At 37.7% G+C, this 24,367-nt stretch overlaps 1 protein-coding gene across 1 annotated transcript in view; it reads left to right on the top strand.

The window, feature by feature from the left end:
• Window positions 1-1,730: 1,730 nt before the first annotated feature.
• LOC106868896 (H(+)/Cl(-) exchange transporter 7) overlaps window positions 1,731-24,367 on the top strand; it is a 111,130-nt gene continuing 88,493 nt past the window's right edge. The window contains exons 1-2 of the mRNA XM_089340517.1: window positions 1,731-2,582; window positions 7,771-7,821. Coding sequence (XP_089196643.1) covers window positions 2,442-2,582; window positions 7,771-7,821 — 192 coding nt within the window. The 5' untranslated portion in view covers window positions 1,731-2,441. The remainder of the gene's footprint in view (window positions 2,583-7,770; window positions 7,822-24,367) is intronic.

The raw sequence follows: 24,367 nt of genomic DNA, 5'->3' as shown, positions 1-24,367 counted from the left end.
GGTCCAGGAATCGAAACCACAATCTTACGATCAGGATGCTGACACCCTAACAACTAAGCCACGCGCCTACGCACACACACACACACACACACACACACACACACATATATATATGCATATATGTACATACATATATATGTATATACATTTGCATATTTAGGTACAGGAACTCATAAAACGTAAACAACATGAAATACGAAAACATGGAATACGAACTTTTTTTGCGAACAACGAAAGAAACAAATGGAAAACAAAACAAGTTCGTATTCCATGTTTTCGTATTTCGTATTTTATGTTGTTTACATTTTATGATGTCCTGTACTCATATATGCATATGTAAGTATGTACATATATGTAGGTATATATGCATGTATACATATATATTATTATATGATTGAACGCTACGCATCCATTTCCAAGTAAGTTTTATATATATATATATATATATTTATATATATATATATATATATATATATATATATATATATATATACATATATATATATGTTCATTTTTCATCTCTTTTTGACCATTGTCCGTCTGTCGTGGCTCTCCTAGAACAAGGTTAGTGGTGGTTCCTTTGGGGTGTCCCTCTTGGGAGTCCTCTGCTTCCTTCTGTGGCACCTTTGATGTGGTCTGCTTTATCGTGCTGTCGGTCGACTTCTTTTTTCTTTCTCAGTTTGAGGTGGGTTGATGGGTTGTTCCATTGTGGTGCTGATTATCCCCAACCTTCCCCAAGAGTGTCAATAGTTTCTGATTCTTACTATCAGCATCTCATTGTGAGCATCATATGTTCATAAGGAGGTCCTGGGTATTTACAAGGGAAGTGATTTTCTTACAAATGAAATATTTAAATAAATTTTCAAGCAAAAAAAAAAAACATATCTTGGTCGAGATTAGAATATAGCATTCAAATTATGGCACAAAGCCAGCAATTTTAAGGGAAGTGGGGAAGTCGATTACATCGGCCCCCAGTGCTCAACTGGTAATTATCTTATCAACCCCGAAAGGAGCAAAGTCGAAGTTGTGCTCGACGGCATTTGAACTCAGAACGTAAACACAGATAAAAAGCATTTTTCGCTCGTCGCAGTAACAATCCTGCCAGCTCGCCTAAGAAACCCGAATAATCACTCTTCACCTTTTTTAGTGTGAAGGCGCATGGCTTAGTGGTTAGGACATTCGACTCACGATTGTAAGGTTGTGAGTTCAATTCCCGGTGACGTTTTGTGTCCTTGAGCAAGACATTTAATTTCACGTTGCTCCAGTCCACTCAGCTGGCATAAATGAGTTATACCTGTATTTCAAAGGGCCAGCCTTGTCACACTCTGTGTCACGCTGAATCTCCCTGAGAACTACATTAGGGGTACACGTGTCCGTGGAGTGCTCAGCCACTTGCACGTTAATTTCACGAGGAAACTGTTCCGTTGATCGTATCAGCTGGGACCCTCGTCGTCGCAACCGACGGAGCGCTCTTACCTGCTTTAGTAATTTCTCTTAAAATTTAAACGTTGGAGGTACTAGACGTCGCAAATACCAAAGAGGAGGAACATGCTGGATGGGACAATAAAAATTTGTGCAAAATTAGTTTCTGTTTGACTAAAATAATGTTTGTGTGTGTGTGTGTGTGTGTAAAATATGGGGTGGAGTGTTGGGTAAACGCCATTCCGTAAGCTCAATGTTCCACGCTCTAAATTGAAATTCTACTGTTGGGTTACATCATTCTTCAGACTGAGGTCGATTAAACAAGCACCAATAATATGACAGAGTCGATTTTATCAACTACACATCCTCCCTTGACAAAAGAGAGAGAGAGAGAGAGTCTATTCTGTATCTATTCAAAGAGGAATTGATAAGAGCACAAGTTTGTAAACAACAATATTTAACAATTATAGAATAAACCAACAAAAGAAGGGTGTTGGTCTGAATGGAATTGTCGAAGGTTCACCGGTAAAAGTCCATTGGTTATTTATTTGTTAAATCATTACCAGAAGAAAGAAACAACTTTTTTTTTTAATTTGTTCAACATATATCGACTGCATTATAAATATATTTCATGTTCAATCGTACCTATTGTTTTTAATTACTGATGATGTTTATTATTATTATTAAGAGAAGACTTTGAACTTTTATTTTGCTAATACACTTTTATTTCCGAAGAAACTAAGGTTTGTAACACTTTCGGCAGATTTCACAGACCTAAATGTTTAAATTTCGAGAAGGACACTGTATTTTTTTCTTCAAATTGTAATTTTAATATATTTTCAAATATACATTCGAGAAAGTAAATTCTTAAGTGCTTTTTATCATTCATTTGTTCATTTGGATACAAAAAAAATCTACCTAAATTGAAGACTTCTATATTAGTTTGATATTTTATTTACTAAATTTGAAATCAAACTCAACGAACTTGTAACAAATTAGAAACAAAACAAAAAAAAAAGATGGCGTGTTCGTCGTTTAACGAGAGATCTATGGACGATTGTTGTGAAAAATACAAGAAGGAGAAACTTAAAATTACGAGACGTCTGAGGAATTATACGGAAGATAGTTATAAAGGAAAACTGGAATATTTTAAAGACGTAGTAAGTAGAAATATTTGTGTTGTTAACCCTGATAAATTAACCTTGTCAACCCTGATCAATTAATTAGCCTTGTCAACCCTGATTAATTAAGTCTATAATTAAAGGCATGATCACTCCGTCTCTTTTGTTCTCGGGTATACTGTATCTAGGGCTCCGTTAATAAATTTGTACTCGTTATGACTTCAGTATGATTTGCGGTAGATTTGAACGCTGTTTCTGAAGGGTTGAGCGACCGTATAGAGCATAGGTGCCCAACCGGTGTGCCGCGGCACCCTGAGATTCCGTGAGGTCAACCGAGGGGGTGCCGCGAAATATACATACGTATGTGGTATAATGATTGATCATTTAGAGTCAAAAATACATTTTGATACTATTTTAACAATAAATATTATTTCTTACATTTTTGCATTGTCATCTATTTTATGGTCATTATATCAACATTGGTGAAATAAGGAAAATCTTTTATCCATTCCAGGGACATAGTTTTCTTACACAGATGTTGTTATCCAGGGACAAAGTCTTGTTATATTAATGTTGAATCAAAAAACAACTGTCATATTAGATTTTCTAATAGAGGTGCCGTGGTTTTCTGAAAGGCTTGGCAAGGGTGCCTCGAGGTAGAAAAGGTTGGGATACTCTGGTTTAGAGGTACGTCGCTGACTCGTAAATTTAAGATTCCTAATAAAGAGAGAGATGCGGGGCAGAGGGATAGTCGATTACATCGACTGCAGTACTCCGCTGGTACTTATTCTAACGACCCGAAGGGATGAAAGAAAGAAGTCGACCACGGCTGATTTTGAACTAAGAACCTAAATGATGAGACGTCGCCGAGAATTTTGTCCAATGTGCTAACGATTCTGCCATCGTTTAGCTAATATCACAACTTTTTGTTCTTAGAATTAGGAAAATATTGTAAATATAAAACAATTGTATGAGAGATTTAGACGATAATATTTGTTTTTATAATATAACCATAATATAAGACTAAGTAAAAAAAATAGAATATGTAGGCGTGACTGCAAGAAGTTTGCTACCCAACCACATGGTTCCGGGTTCAATCCCTCTGCGTGACACTTTGGGCTGGTGTCATCATCTATAGCTTCGAGCCGATCAAAACCTTGTGAATGAATTTGGTAGACGGAAACTGTAAGAAGCCCGTCGAATATAAATATGCACATATGTGTGTCTTTGGGTCTGTTTGTCCCCATCACCGATTGACCATCGGTGTTGGTGAGTTTACGTCGTCGTAACTTAACAGTTCAGCAAAAGCTTGGATCTTTTTTAAAACGGGGGCCACATTTTTCATTAACGAAACACTTTGAAACTTGGAACACTGGTAGAATGTGTCATATAAAACATCTTTTTCTCTTAGTCTTCTTTAAAAAAAAAGAAATCCATAAATTATTCCATGTTAAAGTTGTCGTATTTCTGTAATTTCAACCAATCACTGACGTCCATTCAGCCGATATACATTAAGTGCCGACTACATAAACAAACGATTCTGAAACAATTAACCCTAACCCTAACTCTAACCCTAGGGTTAGGGTTAAAGCAAATTTAAAATGAAAAAAGCAAATAAAACGAAGAATCGTTTGTTTATGTAGTCGGCACTTAATGTATATCGACTGAATGGACGTCAGTGATTGGTTGAAATTATCGAAATAAGACAATTTTTTACATGAAATAAATTCGAATACAAAAATATTTTTCTGTTCTATAACACAAAATAGATAAGTATACGAAGTTTGAAAGTCTTTCGGTACCAAAAGCACTACGTAAAACATTAATGAAAAATGTGGCCCCCGTTTTAAAAAAAGATCCAAAAGCGAAAAAAAAGAAAAAAAGTATTGGAGTTGGTTAATTCGACTAAAAATTCTTTAAGGCGATGCCCCAGCATGGCCGCAGTCCAATAACTGAAACAAGTAAAGCTATTACAGATACTTAGTTATAGGCCATCGTGTTGCACCGTCTAAATCGGTCCTTCCTGTCAGTTCTTTGATCCCACACTGAGACCAATTCTTGTTCTTCGAGACGAAGAACTCTTTCACGGAAGTGATATTCTATAACTTATTCACGTGTTCGTGTATTTATGGTTTCGATTGATCGCATCGTTATCTCCTTGTAATTCTTTCCAAGTAATTTTCTTCATCCAAGTCGAGCTGGCGTAGTGGAGCGCCCTCTTTCGAAATAAGTGCGACTGATAGGAAAATAGATTCAATGGTGATAAAAAATAAAGTTGTTTGATGTTTTCTGAATGATGAATATTCATAATAGATAATCGATGTCGTGGAACGAGCATATCAATTAGTGACAGGGAAAATCCCTGTAAAATAAAATTTTTAAACATTGTGTGTCTCTTTTACTTGTTTCAGTCATTTGACTGCGGCCATGCTGGAGCACCGCCTTTAGTCGAGCAAATCGACCCCAGGACTTATTCTTTGGAAGCCTAGTACTTATTCTATCGTTTTCTTTTGCCGACCCGCTAAGTTACGGGCACGTAAACACACCAGCATTGGTTGTCAAGCGATGCTGGAGGGATAAACACACACACACACACACACACACACACACATGCATATATATATATATATATATATATATATATATATATATACATTATACGACGGGCTTCTTTCAGTTTCCGTCTACCAAATCCACTCACAAGGCTTTGGTCGGCCCGAGGCTATAGTAGAAGATACTTGCCCAAGGTGCCACGCAGTGGGACTGAACCCGGAACCATGTAGTTGGTAAGCAAGCTACTTACCCCCCCCCCTCACCATACATACTTTTAATTCTCAAATAATGACTTTCGAGTCTTTGAATTTGGGATTGTTTGTTATACAAGGAAACGTTTTGTAAGAATAAAACTAGTGTTAGCACAATTTGCAGGAAATTTCTGACAGGAGACGCACGAAGAACGTTTGTGCTCTGTTCATTCCTAAATGTCAAGGATTAGAACAGAATATCGGATGCAAATTAAAAAAAAAAAAAAAGAATGGAATACAAAAACCTTTTGAATTTCCTTTCTTGCTTTCTGAAGTCAGCTAGTATTTTATGCATAAACTTTAAGATTAATTACTAGTAAGGCCACAATACTTCGTTACGCAACCATAACATACTACGAAGTATATTAAATGCTTTATAAGTCAATAGTGTGTCCTGCCGTGTTAGCACTGTTATTAAATCACTTATTAAGGTCATCTCTATAGCTTTTTTAATAGAAATTATAACCAGATTTGTTAGGACGTTTTGTACCCAAATACGTTTAATGTAAACAACAATACGATCGAAGACGGAAAAATACGAGGCGCAGGCGCGGTTGTGTGGTAAGAAGCTTGCTGCCCAACCACATGGTTCCGGGTTCAGTTCCATTGCGTGGCACTTTCGGTAAATGTCTTCTAGTATAGTCTCGAACCGACCAAAGCCTTGTGAGTGGATTTGGTAGACGGAAACTGAAAGAAGCTTATCATGTATAGATAGATAGATATGTGTGTTTGTGTGTCTGTGTTAATCCTCCCCACCATCGCTTGACAACCGATGCTAGTGTGTTTACGTCCCCGTAAATTAGCGGTTCGGCATAACAGACCGATAGAATAAGTACTGGGCTTACAAAGAATGTCCTGGGGTCGATTTGTTCGACTAAAGGCGGTGCTCCAGCATGGCTGCAGTCAAATGACTGAAACAAATAAAAGAATATATATATTTATATAAGGATATGCATATTCTTTTCTACTTTACCCACAAGGCCCGAAATTTCGGGGGAGCGGGGCAGTCAATTAGAGCGACCCCAGTACGCAACTGGTGCTTATTTATCGACCCTGAAAGGATGAAAGGCAAAGTCGACCTCGGCGGAATTTGAACTCGGAACGTAAAGACAGACGTAAGCATTTCGCTCGGCGTGCTAACGTTTCTGCCAGCTCGCCGCCTTAAAAGGATAAGCACATTAAAAGTGGTCCGTGGGAAAACTCCTTTAAATAAAAGGATTGGGAAACAGTACGTGGTTCAAAAGATACACAACTCCATAATCTCCATCAAGCAGGATATCAGTTTCATCATCGAATGTCTTTGAACGAGTTTTAATGGGAACCGCTGAAGTTGGAAAGAAAAGCCTCGTCGAGTTGTTCGTGGTTTCCTTCACTGGACTGCTGCAGCTGTGCTACGTGACTCGCTGCAATGGTTTAGTCGGTCATATCGGTCCCAGGACTTATTTTGTCCATATATATTTATCGATCTGCCAGCAAAACATATAAACACAACTTTCCAACGCTCACTCTCTCCACACACACAGTGGACAAGTGTCTACACAGTTTTGAGGACGTAGAGAGTCATGGTTACTTGCATGGCCGCAGTCTAATGACTGAAACGGGTAAAAGATAGCCTGTGTGTGTGTGTGTGTGTGTGTGTGTGTGTGTGTGTGTGTGTGTGTGTGTGTGTGTGTGTTTGGGAGGCTTTAAACTTTGAATTTTCAGAGGGAGGGTATTTCTGTTATTTCTGATCTTTTCTCGATGCATATCCACTGTAAACAAAGGAAAATAGTTCCAGCTGGGAATCGAACTACGATGCGATCACTTGCTGTTTTGTAAGTGAACCACAGGAGCAGAGTAATCCTCGAACCTCGCATTAGATTAAGAGCGTCGGCTTTACCAGTTCCATTAAACAGCGATCAGTTGGAATCAGCGCTTGAGAATTTTATTACACTCAATCCCTCAATACTTCTTATATTCTATATTCACTGGATAAGTTAAGCTTAGAAAGAAGGGGGGGATGGCACTTCGTCAGTTGCGACGATGCACGTAGCAGTTGATCCAATCATTGACGTACAAGTGGCTGAATACCCCATAGATACGTGTACACTTAATATAATTCATAGGGAGATTCAGTGTGACAAGACTGACCCTTTGAATTACAAGTACTATACATTATCGCCAGCTGAGTGGACTCGAACTCCTGACCTTACGATCATGAACCGAATACTCCTAACCACTAAGCCACGCGCTTTCACTTAAGTTAAATTCTAAAATGTTTATTGAATATGGTAATTATTGACATGAGGGAGAAAATCTTAGAGTTTCAAACGAATGTCTCTTCGGCATAAAATTTTGTGCTATTTTCATAAACTTTGACGTCAAAGTTTGACATCAAATCTTTTAAAACAATATTTTATATCTCCAGTTTGTTTTCATTTCAGATCAAACGACACATGTCCTGCGGGGATGTTACAGAAGAAGAATCAAATACAGTAAGTTAAATATCGTTTGTTTTGTTTGTATAAAATACAAAGTCAACAAAATTAAGACATTCTTCGTCAAAATCGATTAAACATCGCTTGCCGACCATTTCAGTGTTGCTGCGAAACTCCAGTATCAAGCTTTAGCTTATGACATTTAAAATAAGTTTAAATAATTCATCAGGGGTGAAGCCGTGGCTGTGAGATAAGAAGTTCGCTTCCCAACTACGTGGTACTTTGGGCAAATGTCTTTTACTATAGCCTCGCACCGACCAAAGCCCTGTGTCTGGATTTGGTAGACGGAAACAGAAAGAAGCCCGTCGTCCCATCTTCGTTGAGCCCTGTGTGGCTAATAAAAGAAATGTATATATATATATATATATATATGTGTGTGTGTGTGTGTGTGTGTGTGTGTGTTCGAGAATAACCAGCCGAAATTGCAAAGATAATCTGGATCTCGACTGAAGAGAGAAAACTCCAAATAACCTGTCCTTGTTTCCTTGCATCGTCTATCTAGATGTTTTGTCCCTTTCTTGTATCACCTAACTGTCTGGATGTTTTGCGTTCTTGTCCCATTCTGTATTATAAACATCTTTAGTCGAACAAATTGACCCAGGACTTATTCTTTGTAAGTTTAGTATTTATTCTATCGGTAACTTTATCTGAACCGCTAAGTTACGGGGACGTCAACATACCAACATCGGTTGTCAAGCGATGATGGAGGAACACACAGAAACACACACACACACACACACACTATATATATATATATATATATATATATATATATATATATATATATATATATACATATATATATACGACAGGCTTCTTTCAGTTTCCGTCTACCAAATTTACTTTGGTCGGCCCGAGGCTATAACAGACACATGCCTAAGGTGCCATGCAGTGGGACTGAACCATGTGGTTGGGAAGCAAGCTGCTTACCACACAAAAAATCCTGCACCTCTCTCTCTCTCGAGATATATATATATATATATATATATATATATATATATATATACTAGCAGAAATACCCGGCGTTGCCCGGGTTAAAGAGAATCATGAAATCTAAAAACGCCGTCTAGACTACGCATCATCTTTATATAGAGAGATGTATATACACACACGCACCCAAACACACGTATATATATGTATATCAGTATAAATATATGAAAGTCAATGAAGTTTCGTAAAAGAAGGTGATCATGTACATACTTTCTTGCTGTTGTGATTATAACACCTCATTGTAAACTATGTTCCTTGTTTTCCCTTGTGGAGCATATACAAATAGGTTTTTTGTTGCTGCCCACTCTTGAGCAGCCAACATACAGTTGTCCATGTGAGAAGCAGGGCTCTTCCAAGAGAAGACCAGCTACAGACAGTGTTTGACCCTAATATTTGTTTATGGACATGGCAAAAGTCACACGAAGTCACACGAAGTCTTCTGAATGTAAAAGGAATGTCTGCTCCTGATGGAGTAAGAGGAATTCTTGGAATAAAGACGTCATCCCCTTTTGCACATCCAGAAAGAATGGTAGCCTCGATAACGTGTGACATCATTTTCTAAATAATGCTCATCTGTTATGTTCGGGTTAAAATTTCATCAACATCAAAAATATATGAATTTTCATGGGAGTTATGGCCGTTATGCAATGAATATAATTTCCAAATTTCATAAAGATCCATTCAGTACTTTTGACGTAGTTTTGGATAAGAAAACAAATGACTAATGTGTGTGTTTGTGTGCATGTGTATGTGTGTGTGATGGGTGTATATATGTATAGATATCTGTATGCATGTATATATGTATATATGTGTACATATTACATGTACATCTATATATATATATACATCTACACATATGTATACATGTATGTATAGATCTATATATATATACATATACGTGTACATCTATATGTATACATATACATCTCTCTCTCTCTCTCTCTCTTTCTGCCTCTCTCTTTCTCTCTCTGTGAAAGTATCTGTCACTACAGTATCGAAATGTGATTGTTTCAGTTAGTAGAATAGTTTCATTTTTAAAGTGAAAGTATTTGACATGAGTGTTTTTGTTTCATTTTTGACACGTAATACTTAAATAGTGGAGATATTATGTTGCCGTGTGCTCGAACTCTGCAAGAAGTTAATAATTTTTTTTGACTAAAACACAACTGGAACCCTAAGTAAGGCATGTGTAAAATTTGAATGAAATTGGTTGCGTAGTTCTCGAGTTTTAGGGATTCAGACAGACAGACACACATTCTCATTTTTATATATATAGACTAGCAGAAATACCCGGCTTTGCCCGGGTTAAAGAGAATAATGAAATCTAAAAACGCCGTCTAGACTACGCAACCCTAAACTGTTAGTAGCTACGATACCATATTTCTACATTAATAACTCTCCAATCCATGCCAGCATGGAACATAGACATTAAGTGGAATGCCAGTCTCTCATCTAGGAGGGCCTTGAAATCAATGTTACCAACTGGGGACTATGTGTGTCGCAGTGATAATAAAAAGACCCAAAGGAGGTCTGCAACGAAATAATTTTACTCAACACTTTGCAAGTGAATCAGTGGAGTCAAAGATGCGTCTCATTTACTTGACAATTTATGCACCACATTGCAGAAATCTGTACCGTTGAATTACAAATAATGCTCATCTGTTATGTTCGGGTTAAAATTTCATCAACATCAAAAATATATCAATTTTCATGGGAGTTATGGCCGTTATACATAGAATATAATTTCCAAATTTCATAAAGATTCGTTCAGTACTTTTGACGTAGTTTTGGATAAGAAAACAAATGACTAATGTGTGTGTTTGTGTGCATGTGTTTGTGTGTGATGGGTGTATATATGTATAGATATCTGTATGCATGTATATATATATATATATATATATATATATATATATATATATATATATATATATATATATATATATATGTGTGTGTGTGTGTGTACATATTACATGTACATCTATATATATATATACATCTACACATATGTATACATGTATGCATATAGATCTATATATATATATATATATATATATATATTCTATGCATATACGTGTACATATACATGTATATGTATACATATACATCTCTTTCTCTCTCTCTGAAAGTATCTGTCATTACAGTATCGAAATGTGATTGTTTCAGTTAGTAGAATAGTTTAATTTTTAAAGTGAAAGTATTTGACAGGAGTGTTTTTGTTTCACTTTTGACACGTAATAGTGGAGGAGATATTATGTTGCCGTGGGCTCGAACTCTGCAAGAAGTTAAAAAAAATTTTTGACTAAAACACAACTGGAACCCTAAGTAGGGTATGTGTAAAATTTGAATGAAATTGGTTGCGTAGTTCTCGACTTTTAGGGATTCACACAGACAGACAGACAGACACACATTCTCATTTTTATATATATAAATATATATATATATATATATATATATATATATATATATATATATATATATATATTCAAAACTTGTTTATAGGAAACGTTTTGAATATGCAGATAAAGCTCGTATTTCATTCTGCCAGCCAAAGTCTGATGCTGCTGACTGGTGAACCAGTTTTGTGGGATTGCATTGAGCTGTATCGATATAATGTAGCATGAATATAGTAATAATAACAATAATCCTTGGATGGAATTTATAAACATGGTAATGCATCGCTATACGCGTTTCCGTGGAGGCGCAATGGCCCAGTGGTTAGGGCAGCGGACTCGCGGTCATAGGATCGCGGTTTCGATTCCCAGACCGGGCGTTGTGAGTGTTTATTGAGCGAAAACACCTACAGCTCCACGAGGCTCCGGCAGGGGATGGTGGCGAACCCTGCTGTACTCTTCCACCACAACTTTCTCTCACTCTTACTTCCTGTTTCTGTTGTGCCTGTAATTCAAAGGGTCAGCTTTGTCACACTGTGTCACGCTGAATATCCCCGAGAACTACGTTAAAGGTACACGTGTCTGTGGAGTGCTCAGCCACTTGCACGTTAATTTCACGAGCAGGCTGTTCCGTTGATCGGATCAACTGGAACCCTCGACGTCGTAAGCGACGGAGTGACAACAACAATACGCGTTTCCACAAATCAAATGTCTCTTAAGTTCACAGTCCGTATTCCTGGGATGATTACAGCATAGTATCCGTGGGCATCGGGTTGGTCATCTTCATGGATTCATTTCTTCAGGCATTATGGATGTTCACCAGAAAGATGTTTATCCCTTTTGACCAGTGCGAAGGTTAATTATGTGTGTGTGTGTGTGTGTGTGTGTGTGTGTGTAGGAGTAAATGTGAGGACAAGTAACACCTCAAATGTAAAATTCTTCCCTGAAGATGTAGACTGGTGGTATCCCATGATGGAATCAAGTTACAATCATTATTTGTGACCACCAAGCCCCCAGAAACAGCTGTTGGACTCATAAAACTCCTACTCAACCTCTTTAATTCCTGATTATCATTTCCATTCTGTGTAAGTCGGACTTTTTTTATATGATATGCATATGTACATTTTTTTATTAAAGGTATTTAATATTTTTTGTATATCGACTTGTCTAACTTGCTTGTCCTTACACTTACTCCTCTACCTGTTCAAGTTCAAATCTCTTGAGCACTACAAAGTGTATTCTATACAGAGAATACCTGTCTCTAATCTCTATATATACATACACACACATTGTGTGTGCGCGCGCGCCTCCCATCACCGCTTCACAACCGGTGATGATGTGTTTGTGTTTACGTCACCATAACTTAGCAGTTCAGCAAAAGAGGCCGATAGAATAAGTACCAGGCTTAAAAGCATAAGTACTGGGGTCGATTCGAGGTGGTGCTCCAGCATGGCCGAGTCTGACTGAAACAAGTAAAAGATAAAAGATATGCACAGGGTGTCCCAGATATGTATACACGCTTTCAGAGCTGGTAACTCGATTTTCATCGCGTTTTAGTTTTAACTCATTAGAAATAATGAAGGGAGCAGCGCGAGCGAAAGAAATTTATTCTAAAGAGCTACTGGAAGTTTGAAAGTCGAAGTGCGAAGACAGGAGGAAGTTTCGAGCTGATCTCCCTACGCAACTTGCCATCACTGGAATTAGGGATAAGTTTGAAGTTGGTGGAGCTGTTCAGAATGTGTACAACAAGCGTTCCGGAAGGCCACGGGCTTCGACGAGCCTTTCAAAACAAGAAAGTGTACGTATTATGAGAGTTGAAAAAAATTTGTGCGGCAAGCGAGACGTGAGATAGGAATTGTAAAAACAAGCATCCATTGCAATTTGAATCGCTTTTATCGAAAAAGTTATTTTTCAAGAATAGTCCATGCTCTCGATGAAAATGATCCTGTTCGAAAAGTGGAATCTTTTGCATGGACTTGGCAAGATGTGTGGAATATGGCACTCTTTCCAACAAACTCTCTTTGAAGTGATGAGTTTGCGTTTTATTTAAATGGCTCAATTAAATGCTACAATTGCACACGTTCAGTATCTGAAAATCTGCATATTACGGAGGAACATCATGTTAATTTACCAAGAGTTTACAGTACGGTGCGGCTATGCACAAGAAGAATTAACTGAACCATTTTTTAAAAAAGTACTAGTACCATTCACTTGCTGCCAAGCATTCAAGAGGAGTTTGAAGATGTAGCGTTTATTTTCAGTAAGAGAGAGGAACCCCACACTGCCAATGTAACGTAAGGACCCACCTTAATGAGATCTTTTCAAACAGGTGAATTGGACGAAGAGGTTCAGTAGAGTACCCATCGCATTCATTAGATACCAATATCTAATGTGTGTGTGTGTGTGTGTGTGTGTGTGTGTGTGTGTGTGTGTGTTAGAGAGACAGATGTAAAGGAAGATTCGTAAAGAGCAAAATCAAAGAACACCCGTTCAATTCCAAGCTGTACAAAATCAATTTGTTGTATAGGGGAGGTAACTCTCGATTTGCAATTTTATTCTCCGTATTAATGGCGAGCGACTCTTTTTCTTTTAAGCTTTGTGTACGATTTGAGTACGATTTTTCTTATGACTAGAGTTGATTACAAATGGTTTACATTTCGTGTATTGAAAAGATTTTATTCCTTTGGCTGACAGATTTACTTACATTTTACTGAAATTGTTTTTGTAACGGTAGACGGACTGTCGACTTGACTGGTGGGATTGGATTTACATGAAATAGTAATGACCTACGTGACTGTCATCCTGGAAATAGTCCGTAGATTAAGGGATATCATAGTAAACGTCTCGGTATCAATATCTGATTTTCTGCTGTTCTACGGAGAACCACGTGACAAGAAATCCTCTTCCACAACATTCCACTAGATGGCCATTTATATGCTGTGGTGTTGCAAGGGAGATAACTCACCATTTATAAAAAAAAAAATCCGTGATATTGGTTCGTCAGTTGTTGTCGTCGATGATAACCAAGAATATCACACGGAAGAAGACGGAGCAAGGTGTGTCCGGCTGTCACCAATTGGTCCGATAAGTGCTCTGAAGTTTCCGTCGCCGGTCGGACACTATTACTCTGTTGGGACAGGAGACAAGGAATCGGCTCTGAACTTGCGTAATTGGCGTTTTCTGTTTTGTTCGTAGGAGGTGGCATGTCGGTTGGTGCACCTTCGCTGAACAGGTCGGTCCTGCGCTTGCGTTTCCTAGGTATCTGGGTTGGTTTCAAAAGCTCTTATTGAGGCTTTGAGTGTATCCTTAAAGAGGGTTTTTTTCTGTCCACCTTGCTTTTCACCACTTCGCTGGAAAACAGTTTCTTCAGGATTCGCGTGTCAGGCATTCGAACAAGGTAGCCTTCCTATTTGATTTCCACTCTCGCCAGCAGCGTGTTAAGGTTTAGCAGAGAAAGGAGTTTGTTTTCCTAGGTGGTTTTCAACAACTTTCTTAGACGGTTGAGAAAGCAGAGTAAAATGCCTGGGTTAAAAACCGATAAAAATATCTCCCCTTGAGGAGAACCAAATGATAGAAGCTGTGTTATTATACAATTTGACAATCGGAGAATATGGAAGGTTATCGATGAAAGTAAATGGACGCGTGACGATGAAGTGAGAGTAAATGATGCAGGCGTAGCTGTGTGGTAAGAAGTTTGCATCCCAACCATACGTTTTTAAGTTCAGTCGCACTGCGTTACATCTTGGTTAAGTGTCTTCTATTATAACCCTGGGCCGACCAAAGATTTGTGAGTAGATTTGGAAAAAGAAAACTGAAAGCCCGTCGTGTGTGTTTTTATGCTTGTTCCCTCTCACCACCGATTTACAACCGGTGCTGGTTTGTTTATGTGTGCCGAAACCTAGCGGTTCGGCAAAACAAACCAATAGCATAAATACAGAGCTTTAAAAAATCAGTACTGGGATCGATATAAGCTCGACTAAACCCTTTAAGGAGATGCCCCAGCATGGCCGCTGTCCAATGACTGAAACAAGTAAAAGATAAGAGATTAGATCGCGGCCAACACTAATCCGATAGGCCTATAATCAGATCAGGTCAGATTTATCTGTAACTAAACAATTTTCAAAGGCGAACAGTAGCAAAGACTACATTATGCTGTGTCGTGTTAAAGAAGTTCCGGTGTGGTTTGAGGGAGATTTGGTTCCTATGTCTCGAAGATCGAATGACCTGCATGAAATAACAATGGCATAGCGGGATTTATTTAGAGCTTTTTTTTCTTTTTCTTTTTGTAGTGTTTTTGTTGTTTTTTCTTTTTACTGTAATGGCATGTCGTCCCTTGACATCAATTCTTTTGTAGGTGTAACTAATGAAACACTACTAATAGACAATTAAAACCTATCAGTCAACTCTAAGTGAAAGGAGTTAAAAATATTCTATCAAACTGACATGAATTCTCTCCCTTGTATTGCATTTTGCGCTAAATTGCTTTAATACTTTTAACTTCGCTTTTGTGTTTTGGTTTGCAAAATTCTTGATGTGAATTCGTGTGTTGAGACAAATCTTTTTCGTGCGTCTTGAGAGGATCATTATGCCATAATAACATATAAGGGCGGTGAGCTGGCAGAGTGGTTAGCACGCCGGGCGAAGTGCTTAGCGGTAGTTCGCCCGTCGCTACGTTCTCAGTTCAAATTCAACCGAGGTCGACTTTGCCTTTCAACTTTCGGGATCGATAAATTAAGTCCCAGTTGCGTACTGGAGTCGATTTAATTAACTGCCCCCCCTCCCCAAAATATTTCGGGCCTTGTGCCTAGAAGAGAAAAGAATGACATATGCACTGGTTCAATATCGCTTCTTTGTTAGTCAATCGGTTAAATAACGAACCAACGAATTGATCGTTTGTTGAATGCGTTGGTTAAACTGATTGACTGTTTAACCAGCATATTAAACAGATGATCGATAAGTTAGTTGGTTAGATTTAAGTTAGTTTAACCGATTGACAAACAATAAAGTGATATTGAATCAGTGCGTGTATTTATTACTTTATGACATAAGACAAAAAAAATTCATTTAAATTTCCTTTTCAGTTGAAGAAGAAAAGGCGATGTTATTAGCGAGTTATTTACTGTTCCCTTCCAGTGCATTATTCTGTTCATTCGCCTTTAGTGCACCTGAACACTGTATACAATAAGTTTATTATTATTATTAGTAGTAGTAGTAGTAGTAGTAGTAGTGGTAGTATTGAGTGAGAGAGCAGAGCATGCCATTAAAGTGACACTGGCGTACAAATATTCGAAGCCCATTATACCCATCATGACTACACAGATGATAAGGGTACACCAGGCACATGCATCACAACCGTATGTGCGCCACATGGTGATCTCATATCAAGATAAACAGCGCATGACCTCGCAGGTGGGGCCCAATTAGAATTTTCTTCAGGTCGAGTAGCCCATCCCACTCAAAAGGTCCCTAAATAAGGTTATTATTATTATTATTATTATTATTATTGCAAAAGTTTGTGGAATCTCTGTTCTGGTGTGTGTAGATACAAATTTGCTGTAGAGACGAAAAATTATGTAAATTCCAAAATCTGATGGCGAACTCGAACAAATGATTGAGAACATTAGTATTGATACGAAATGAAGAGAAAAGTTGGGAAACAATGAAATCATATTCTCTTCTCCATAAAGAACTTTGTTAGAATCAAGTAATGAAACTGATCGGAAACTCAGTAAGCCAGCCGTGTTTCCCCCCATTAAACAAATATTACGGACATAATAGATTTAATGTTCAGTTTTCTCTTCGTTGGTTCGGGTCGTATAAATTTAACTCGTTTCACTCCAGTTTTATATTCGTAACTGTACCAGCGTTATTGATTGAGACTTGGCGTGTATCTTACCGAGAAAAGTAAGATGTAGAAACAATTTGAAATTCACTGCATTTGGTTGGTAATTCTTGAGGAGAAAATCTAAACGCAAACGCTGTTCTCTCCCTTTGTTCACTTTTTCAACCAATTTTCACAAAATTTTCAAAGCAGAATCTCTGCTCTTTGAATCTTCCAGTACGGTTCACTTTAATGGCACGCTTATTTATTTGGTTGTTTGTTTATTTATCTGTAATGAATGTCGGTTGTGCCACAGTGGAAGATAACATCCACAGCAGCAGCAGTCCAAAAAACATCTGCAAAGTACAATCTTCTCATGAGATATAAGATTGTTGCTAAAATTATTCACATAAAGAATTCTCCTGATGGTTATATCAAACACCAAAATGTATCCATACATTTAAAAATGAGGAAATATTTGTGGAACATTCCAATAAAACAGCAACCCACTGCAAAGATATTATTTTTAAGGGGAAGGATAAAAGATTAAGCACAACTGTAGAGGTTAGCTACATATCTAAATTGGAGAAAAGATGAATATCTATAGAGAGCCAATGACAAACTACAGGTATGTTATTCAAGTGAGAGGTTTTCGTTTGTCTTTAAGAGGTGTGTTCAACCAAAAGGAGAAAACGGAAATCTTTTCACAAACCATAAAAACAATGAATGCTGTATTAGTCAATATATTGTCCGCTGTATAAAAGCTCAGAAGTCATACAAGATAATCTACCTGCTGGTAACCAGGTCATTAGTCAGAATTATTTAGAAACAAGGAAAACTCACAAATGTACGCAGTTACAGGCCTTACAGGCCTAGCTAATGACAGACAAAGATAACGGAGAATTAAGGGTCTCAGATAAACTGAAAGCTAAAATAGAGAGGTTCCGAATTAGATGAAAACGACAATGCGAATGTGTAAACACACACCAACATCGCCCATGTATATAAAACTTCTGATTACAGCCTGCCATCTTGAACGATAACAAAATATCCTCTGTAACAAACATAATAATAATAATAATAATAATCCTTTCTACTAAAGACACAAGGCCTGAAATTTGGGGGAGGGGACTACTAGATTACATCGACCCAGTGCGTAACTGGTACTTAATTTATCGACTCCGAAAGGATGAAAAGCAAAGTTGACCTCGGCGGAATTTGAAGTAAGAACGTAGCGAGGATCGAAATATCTCTAAGCATTTCGTCCGGCGTGCCAACGATTCTGCCAGCTCAATAATCCATTCTGCTATTGGCACAAGGCCTGAAATGTCGTAAGTGGGGACAAAGTCGATTTCATTGTCATCGGTACTCAACTGGTACTTCTTTTATCGATGAAAAAGGATGAATGTAAAGTCGACCTCAGCAGCATTTGAACTCGGAACGTAAAGACGGACAAAATGCTGCTAGACATTTTGCCTGGAGTGCTAACGATTCTGCCAGCTCGCCAACTTAACAATAATAACGAAAAAGAAGAAAAAATGAAATATTTCCGCCTTTACAGTTGGATATTTCCGATCTTTAAAACACTTTCATCCTTTCAATTCAAATATAAATTGACGACAGTACATTCTAAAGCTAGTTCTAAGCCGACTTAAACAATACGTGGTGGAGAAGAGAATTAATATCATTGTCTGATTAGCAACATCAAAATCTTCTGTATTATCGATGTTCATTAGAAATATAAATCATTTTACAATCGTTTCCCGAAACTAAGAGGAAGTAATTCTCAAGATTCAATAGGGGAGAGTGAAATCTTGACATGGCTTTGCCGAAACGAATATTAACTCACGGGGTTTGTGCGGAACTGCATTTATGAGTCATTTCTCTATACTGTTTATGAACTAACTTCTTTACGGAAAGAACAGAGTTGATTTATAATAAATATTATTACCATTATTATTTCTTGTAAGCTACAATAATAGTAATTTCTTTTACTAATTATAAAATGCTGCTAATACATTCTGTATCAATCAATTCTACATCATCTGAGCAGAGATCAGCTCTGTCAGCTGCTTAATTTTGTTACAATAGTTGTCGGACTGGGTCCGAGTGTCGGCTTAAATTTTTTTTTTTAATCATTTTTTTTCTTTTCATATATAATTTTTATATATATAATTTGTGCTACATAATATTTAAAACTACCTACGAGAGCAATCCGATCCACTACATTTTTGAAAATCTTTGTGTTTCTCTAATTTGTTGCCGTAGATGGGTTATGATCGAGTGATTAGTAATCGCTTATTCTACTGAGTCCAAATTCCACTTTAAAGTAATTTTCGTTTCTTCAGAGTTGATAAAACTAGTATCAACAATACACTGGGCATACGTAAGCCCCCACCCCCACCACCACAGCCCACCCCGTCCCACCCCGTCCCACCGACTTTGTTTACTTCATAATTCCAGAAAAATGGATTTGTTTAATGAAATTCTCAACAAATACCATTCAGACGGTGTAGATTACCGTTATATCAGAATTTATTGAGGAAAAGTTTTGCTGTGGGTGGGGAGAGGAGTTTCGGAAAATTCGCATAGAAGTCACCTTTGCTTCTTCATAACTTTCAGGAAAAAAGGGGGTGGCATTTTTAAACGAAGTTTTCAATAAAGGTGGTCATACATCAAAATCTATCCCAGTAGTTTCGCGTGACCAGTCTATTAAGCAACCAACCAGCATTAAACCATTGTGGGATTCACTCTTCCAGAACCTTCTTTTTGTGCTCGATGGAAGAGCCGCTTTTGGCGTCTACACATTTTGCAGAGCATTGAGAGTGGCCAACTCCTTCACATGTCTCACCCCATGCCAGGCAGAATGTTGAGCGATATGTTAGATCCATCTTTCCCACATCAAACAGTTCCAGATGTTTGCGTAGACGTCTCCAGGTTCTTGGACAGACTGAGCTAAACATTCCTTCAATGTCTCTTATAAGTAACAACTTCTAATGCAGCGCGGTTTTCCATTCTCTTCTCTCGCAGGATGTCATTATTGCTGTTGTTAGTTGTCAAAGACTAACATAGTTTTGACTTAATGTGTGCGAGAATAAAATCTTTTCGTGGGTGTTATTCAATTACTCCTTTATGCAGCCCATGAAACCTATTTTCATTCAACTCAACCAGTTATCACCACGTATCATCCGACACACACAAACCACTCAAGCGACAGACTCATTTATCCACACTCTTCAACTGCTTAGTTTAGGCGCATTATTCCGTTGCAACCAATTATTTTGGCTGACCTAGCAAGTTTAATAATGTTTCTGTCCAATGCACTTTTGGTTTCGCATCATTCCTGCAGTTTCCTCGCAACAAACTTCGACTGAGAATTGTAGTTCCTTGGAATATCCTTTCTATATCGTTTTTATTTTTCCATAAAATGGCCAACGAAAGTGGACATTTTATGGAAAGAAAATAATGGCTAATAAGAAACGATAACCAGATTCTGAACGGTCCATTAGGAGATACCCCGCTCCTTTTCCTGTACATCAAAAGCATAGAAAGACGGTGTCTACATTCATTTTACTTCAGCCACAGCTAGGCTTTGTAATAATTCATTTGTTCTTTTTACTCCAATGGCTGTGCTTCAAATATTATTTAATCACAGATATCCAAATTAGGCAACCCTCTAATGTATTGGCTGCTTTATATAAAAGCTATGATTGTATGCTGTTAATGTAGAAAAGAAGTTGGGTACGTTTTCTTCGATGAGTGATCAATGAATTGTGAACCCTTAAAAAAAATTAGGCCATTTATGTTTACCAAACTACTTTCACTTTGTCTAAGTTTAACTACTTTGGTGGCTGCAGTTGAATATTTTTATTCACTCCATGCTGCGGCCAACTTTTGTCATACAAGATTTGTTTTGTACAATAAAAATTATTCTTTGTGTTGTCACTTTGTTCTCCTATTTAAAAGCCTTAAAAAAAGTGTATAATTTCTAGTGTTGTGCGGGAACCATCATACCAAAGAATAAACCTAACGTTTCCTCTGTGTCGTAAAAGGCGACTAAAAGAGGTTCAGGTAGGATTTGCACTCCACCCTCGTAAAACCCTCACCAGCAACAACTACCCAAACAAACCCATGGGTTGGAGGGTTGTCGCTTGAATGGTGGAAAGGTGTCATGCGCCAGGAGCAGGGAATCGCCAATAAATGGTGGATGCAGCAACTTGCTGTTCCATCGCATTCTTCTGTACTGCTACTACTACTACTACTACTTCCCGAACAGAATCTGAGTTCGTTCGGTCAATTAGAAATGGTAGCCAAACTCTGTAACCACACACTTGTGTATTAAACAACACAAAAAATAATAACTGCAACAAAAATATTCCACAGCGCCATACCTTAAGAAGTATTATGTCCGAAACGTCATAATTTATTCTTTCCTTTTGGATCAACCTAATAATATTCACAGAGAACGTCTCTTGTACTTTTGTTGTTTGTGTTTTAGCTATTTGTATTTGAGGCAGGGCAAAATTGGCAACTGGGGCAAAACGAATAATTCCGTTTTCTTGTTCTTTTCTCCCTCCTATTTGAAATCATTACTCTGCAAGTATTGCATCACCAATTTATATCGGTGCATCATCTTTGGGAGTAAAAATTGGTGAGCATAGCTGTTGTTGGAATTGACAAATTTCGAAACAGTCAGGTGACATGTGCTTTTATTTCTCCAAGAAATTTTTGCTCAACTTTGATCCAATTGTAACTGAGGTTGGTAATAAACTATCCGGATAATTTTTGGTGTTTAACCATCAATATTCTTTTTCTCTGAAGGCGGCGAACTGGTAGAAACGTTAGCACGCCGGGCGAAATGCTTAGCGGTATTTCGTCTGTCTTTACGTTCTGAGTTCAAATTCCGCCGAGGTTGACTTTGCTTTTCAACCTTTCCTGGTCGATAAATTAAGTGCCAGTTGCGTACTGAGGTCGGTCTAATCAACTGGCACCCTCCCCCAAAATTTCGGGCCTTGTCCCTAGAGTAGAAAAGAATATTAAAGGCGGTAAGCTGGCAGAAACGTTAGCACGCCAGGCGAAATGCTTAGTGATATTTCGTCTGTCTTTATGTTCTGAGTTCAAATTCCGCCGAGGTCGGCTTTCCTTTTCATCCTTTCGTGGTCAATAAATTAAGTACCAGTTGCGTCGATCTAATCGATTGGCACCCTTCCACAAAATTCCGGGCCTTATACCTTGAGCAGAAAAGAATATTCTTTTCTTTGTTTTTCTCAATTTTTCCCCACACCAATGTCTAATTTGATAATTTACAATTTTCACAAAATGTCTTAAATGGCACAAAATGAGTAATAACTAATTTCAACAATTTCTTCTCTTTAACCGTTTGGTGCGTAAATATATCAGGAAGAGAGACACTGCAGCAGGTCATGAAGATGCTATATAGAATATTTTGAATTTTTACCTTTGTCGAGTTTCGTTAATTTCGTACCATGTGTCATTTTTTCATGCTGCTCTTTCATTTGACCAAGATATTTAAAATTTGTGTTGCATTTCTGATCTTTCTGATGTCAAAGGATAGATATTGATGTGTATAAGTCTGTCTTCAAATGTAATTCTGGAGAATTGAAGCGGCAAATTTACCTTCTACTCATTTTGTTCCAGGTAAACTTGTTCAAGGAGAACGGTAATAATTTTCTAAAATGGTGTTCTGTCGTAGTTTTCAATGCATTTAGAGAAGGTCGTTTGGTATAGTTTTTGTAAGGTGGTGAACATTTGTAAAACATTTTTTCCTCTTCGTCAAAAATGCAGTAAAAACACCTTATTTCATCCACCCACCCCACCACCATATATTTCTTTATTCTTTTACTTGTTTCAGTCATTTGACTGTGGCCATGCTGGAGCACCGACTTTAGTCGAACAAATCGACCCCAGGACTTATTTGTAAGCCTAGTACTTATTCTACTGGGTTCTTTTAGTGAACCGCTATGTTACAGGAACGTAAACACACTAACATCGGTTGTCAAGCGATGATAGGGGACAAACACACAAATACAAATGTGTGTGTGTGTGTGTATATATATATATATATATATATATATATAATATTAGGGATAAAAATCCCAAATTACAAGTAAAAACTCAATTAAAATCAATTTATTAAAAATTAAAATAAGTTTCATCGATGAGTTCATGAACCTTTACTTTATTTAAAAGCAGCAGAAATATAACAAAAAAACCCGTTACTCTGAGTTTCACGTTCCCGTTCATCGGACAGTTTTGTTAGAATTTAAATAAAGCATATTACTCTACCTCTGGTATTTGAGTACTCTTTTTTCCACCTTGTTGCACATTTCATGTGCTTACTCCGGTATATATATATATATATATATATATAGATAGATAGATAGATAGATAGATAGGGTGGGCTTTTTTCAGTTTCCGTCTACCAAATCCACTCACAAGGCTTTGGTCGGCTCGAGGCTGTAGTAGAGGACACTTGCCCGAAGTGTCACGCAATGGAACTGAACCCAGGATCATGTGGTTGGTAAGCAAGCTTCTTATCGCAGGAGCCACTCCTGCGCCCATATATATTTTATCTTTTACTTGTTTCAGTCATTACTCTGGCCATGCTGGGGCATTGCCTTCAATGTTAAGTTGAATGAATCGATCCATGTACTTATTTTTTAAGCCTGATACTTATTCTACCGGTTTCTTTTGCCGAACCACTAAGTTATGGGGATGTAAACACACCAACACCAGTTGTCAAGCAGTAGTGGTGGTGGTGGTGTTGGGGGAGACACAGACACACACACACACAATGGTCTTTCAGTGTCTGTCTAACAACCCCACTCAAAAGGCTTTGGTCAGCCTGAGGCTATAAGCAGAAAACCCGGAACCATCTGGCTGGGCAATAAACTTATCACAGGCACGCCTGCGCCTTCGCATGTGTATACACACACATACGTATGTTAATGTGTATGTACGTATGAGTGTGTGTATAAATGTGTGTATATATGTGTGTGTGTGTATGTATATATGTATGTGTGTATATATGTGTGTGTGTATGAGTATATATGTATGCGTGTGTGTGCATATATGTGTGTGTATGTATGTGTGCATATATATGTGTATATATGTGTGCATATATATGTGTGTATATATGTGTGTGTGTGTGTGCTTATGTATTTAATTTGACTTGTTTCACTCATTAGATTGCGGCCATGCTGGGGCACCGCCTTTGATTTTTTTTTTTTTAGTAGAACTAAACCACCCCAGTTCTTTTTGTATTTTTTAGAGACTGGTATTATGCTATCGGTCTCTTTAGCCGAACCGCTAGGTTACGGGA

The sequence above is a fragment of the Octopus bimaculoides genome, chromosome 2 (genome assembly GCF_046866305.1).
Source record: "Octopus bimaculoides isolate indiv1 chromosome 2, ASM4686630v1, whole genome shotgun sequence".
NCBI classification, from domain to species: Eukaryota; Metazoa; Mollusca; class Cephalopoda; order Octopoda; family Octopodidae; genus Octopus; species Octopus bimaculoides.
Note: the sequence above shows the minus strand (reverse complement) of the source record. Positions and strands in the feature narration are given on the sequence as shown.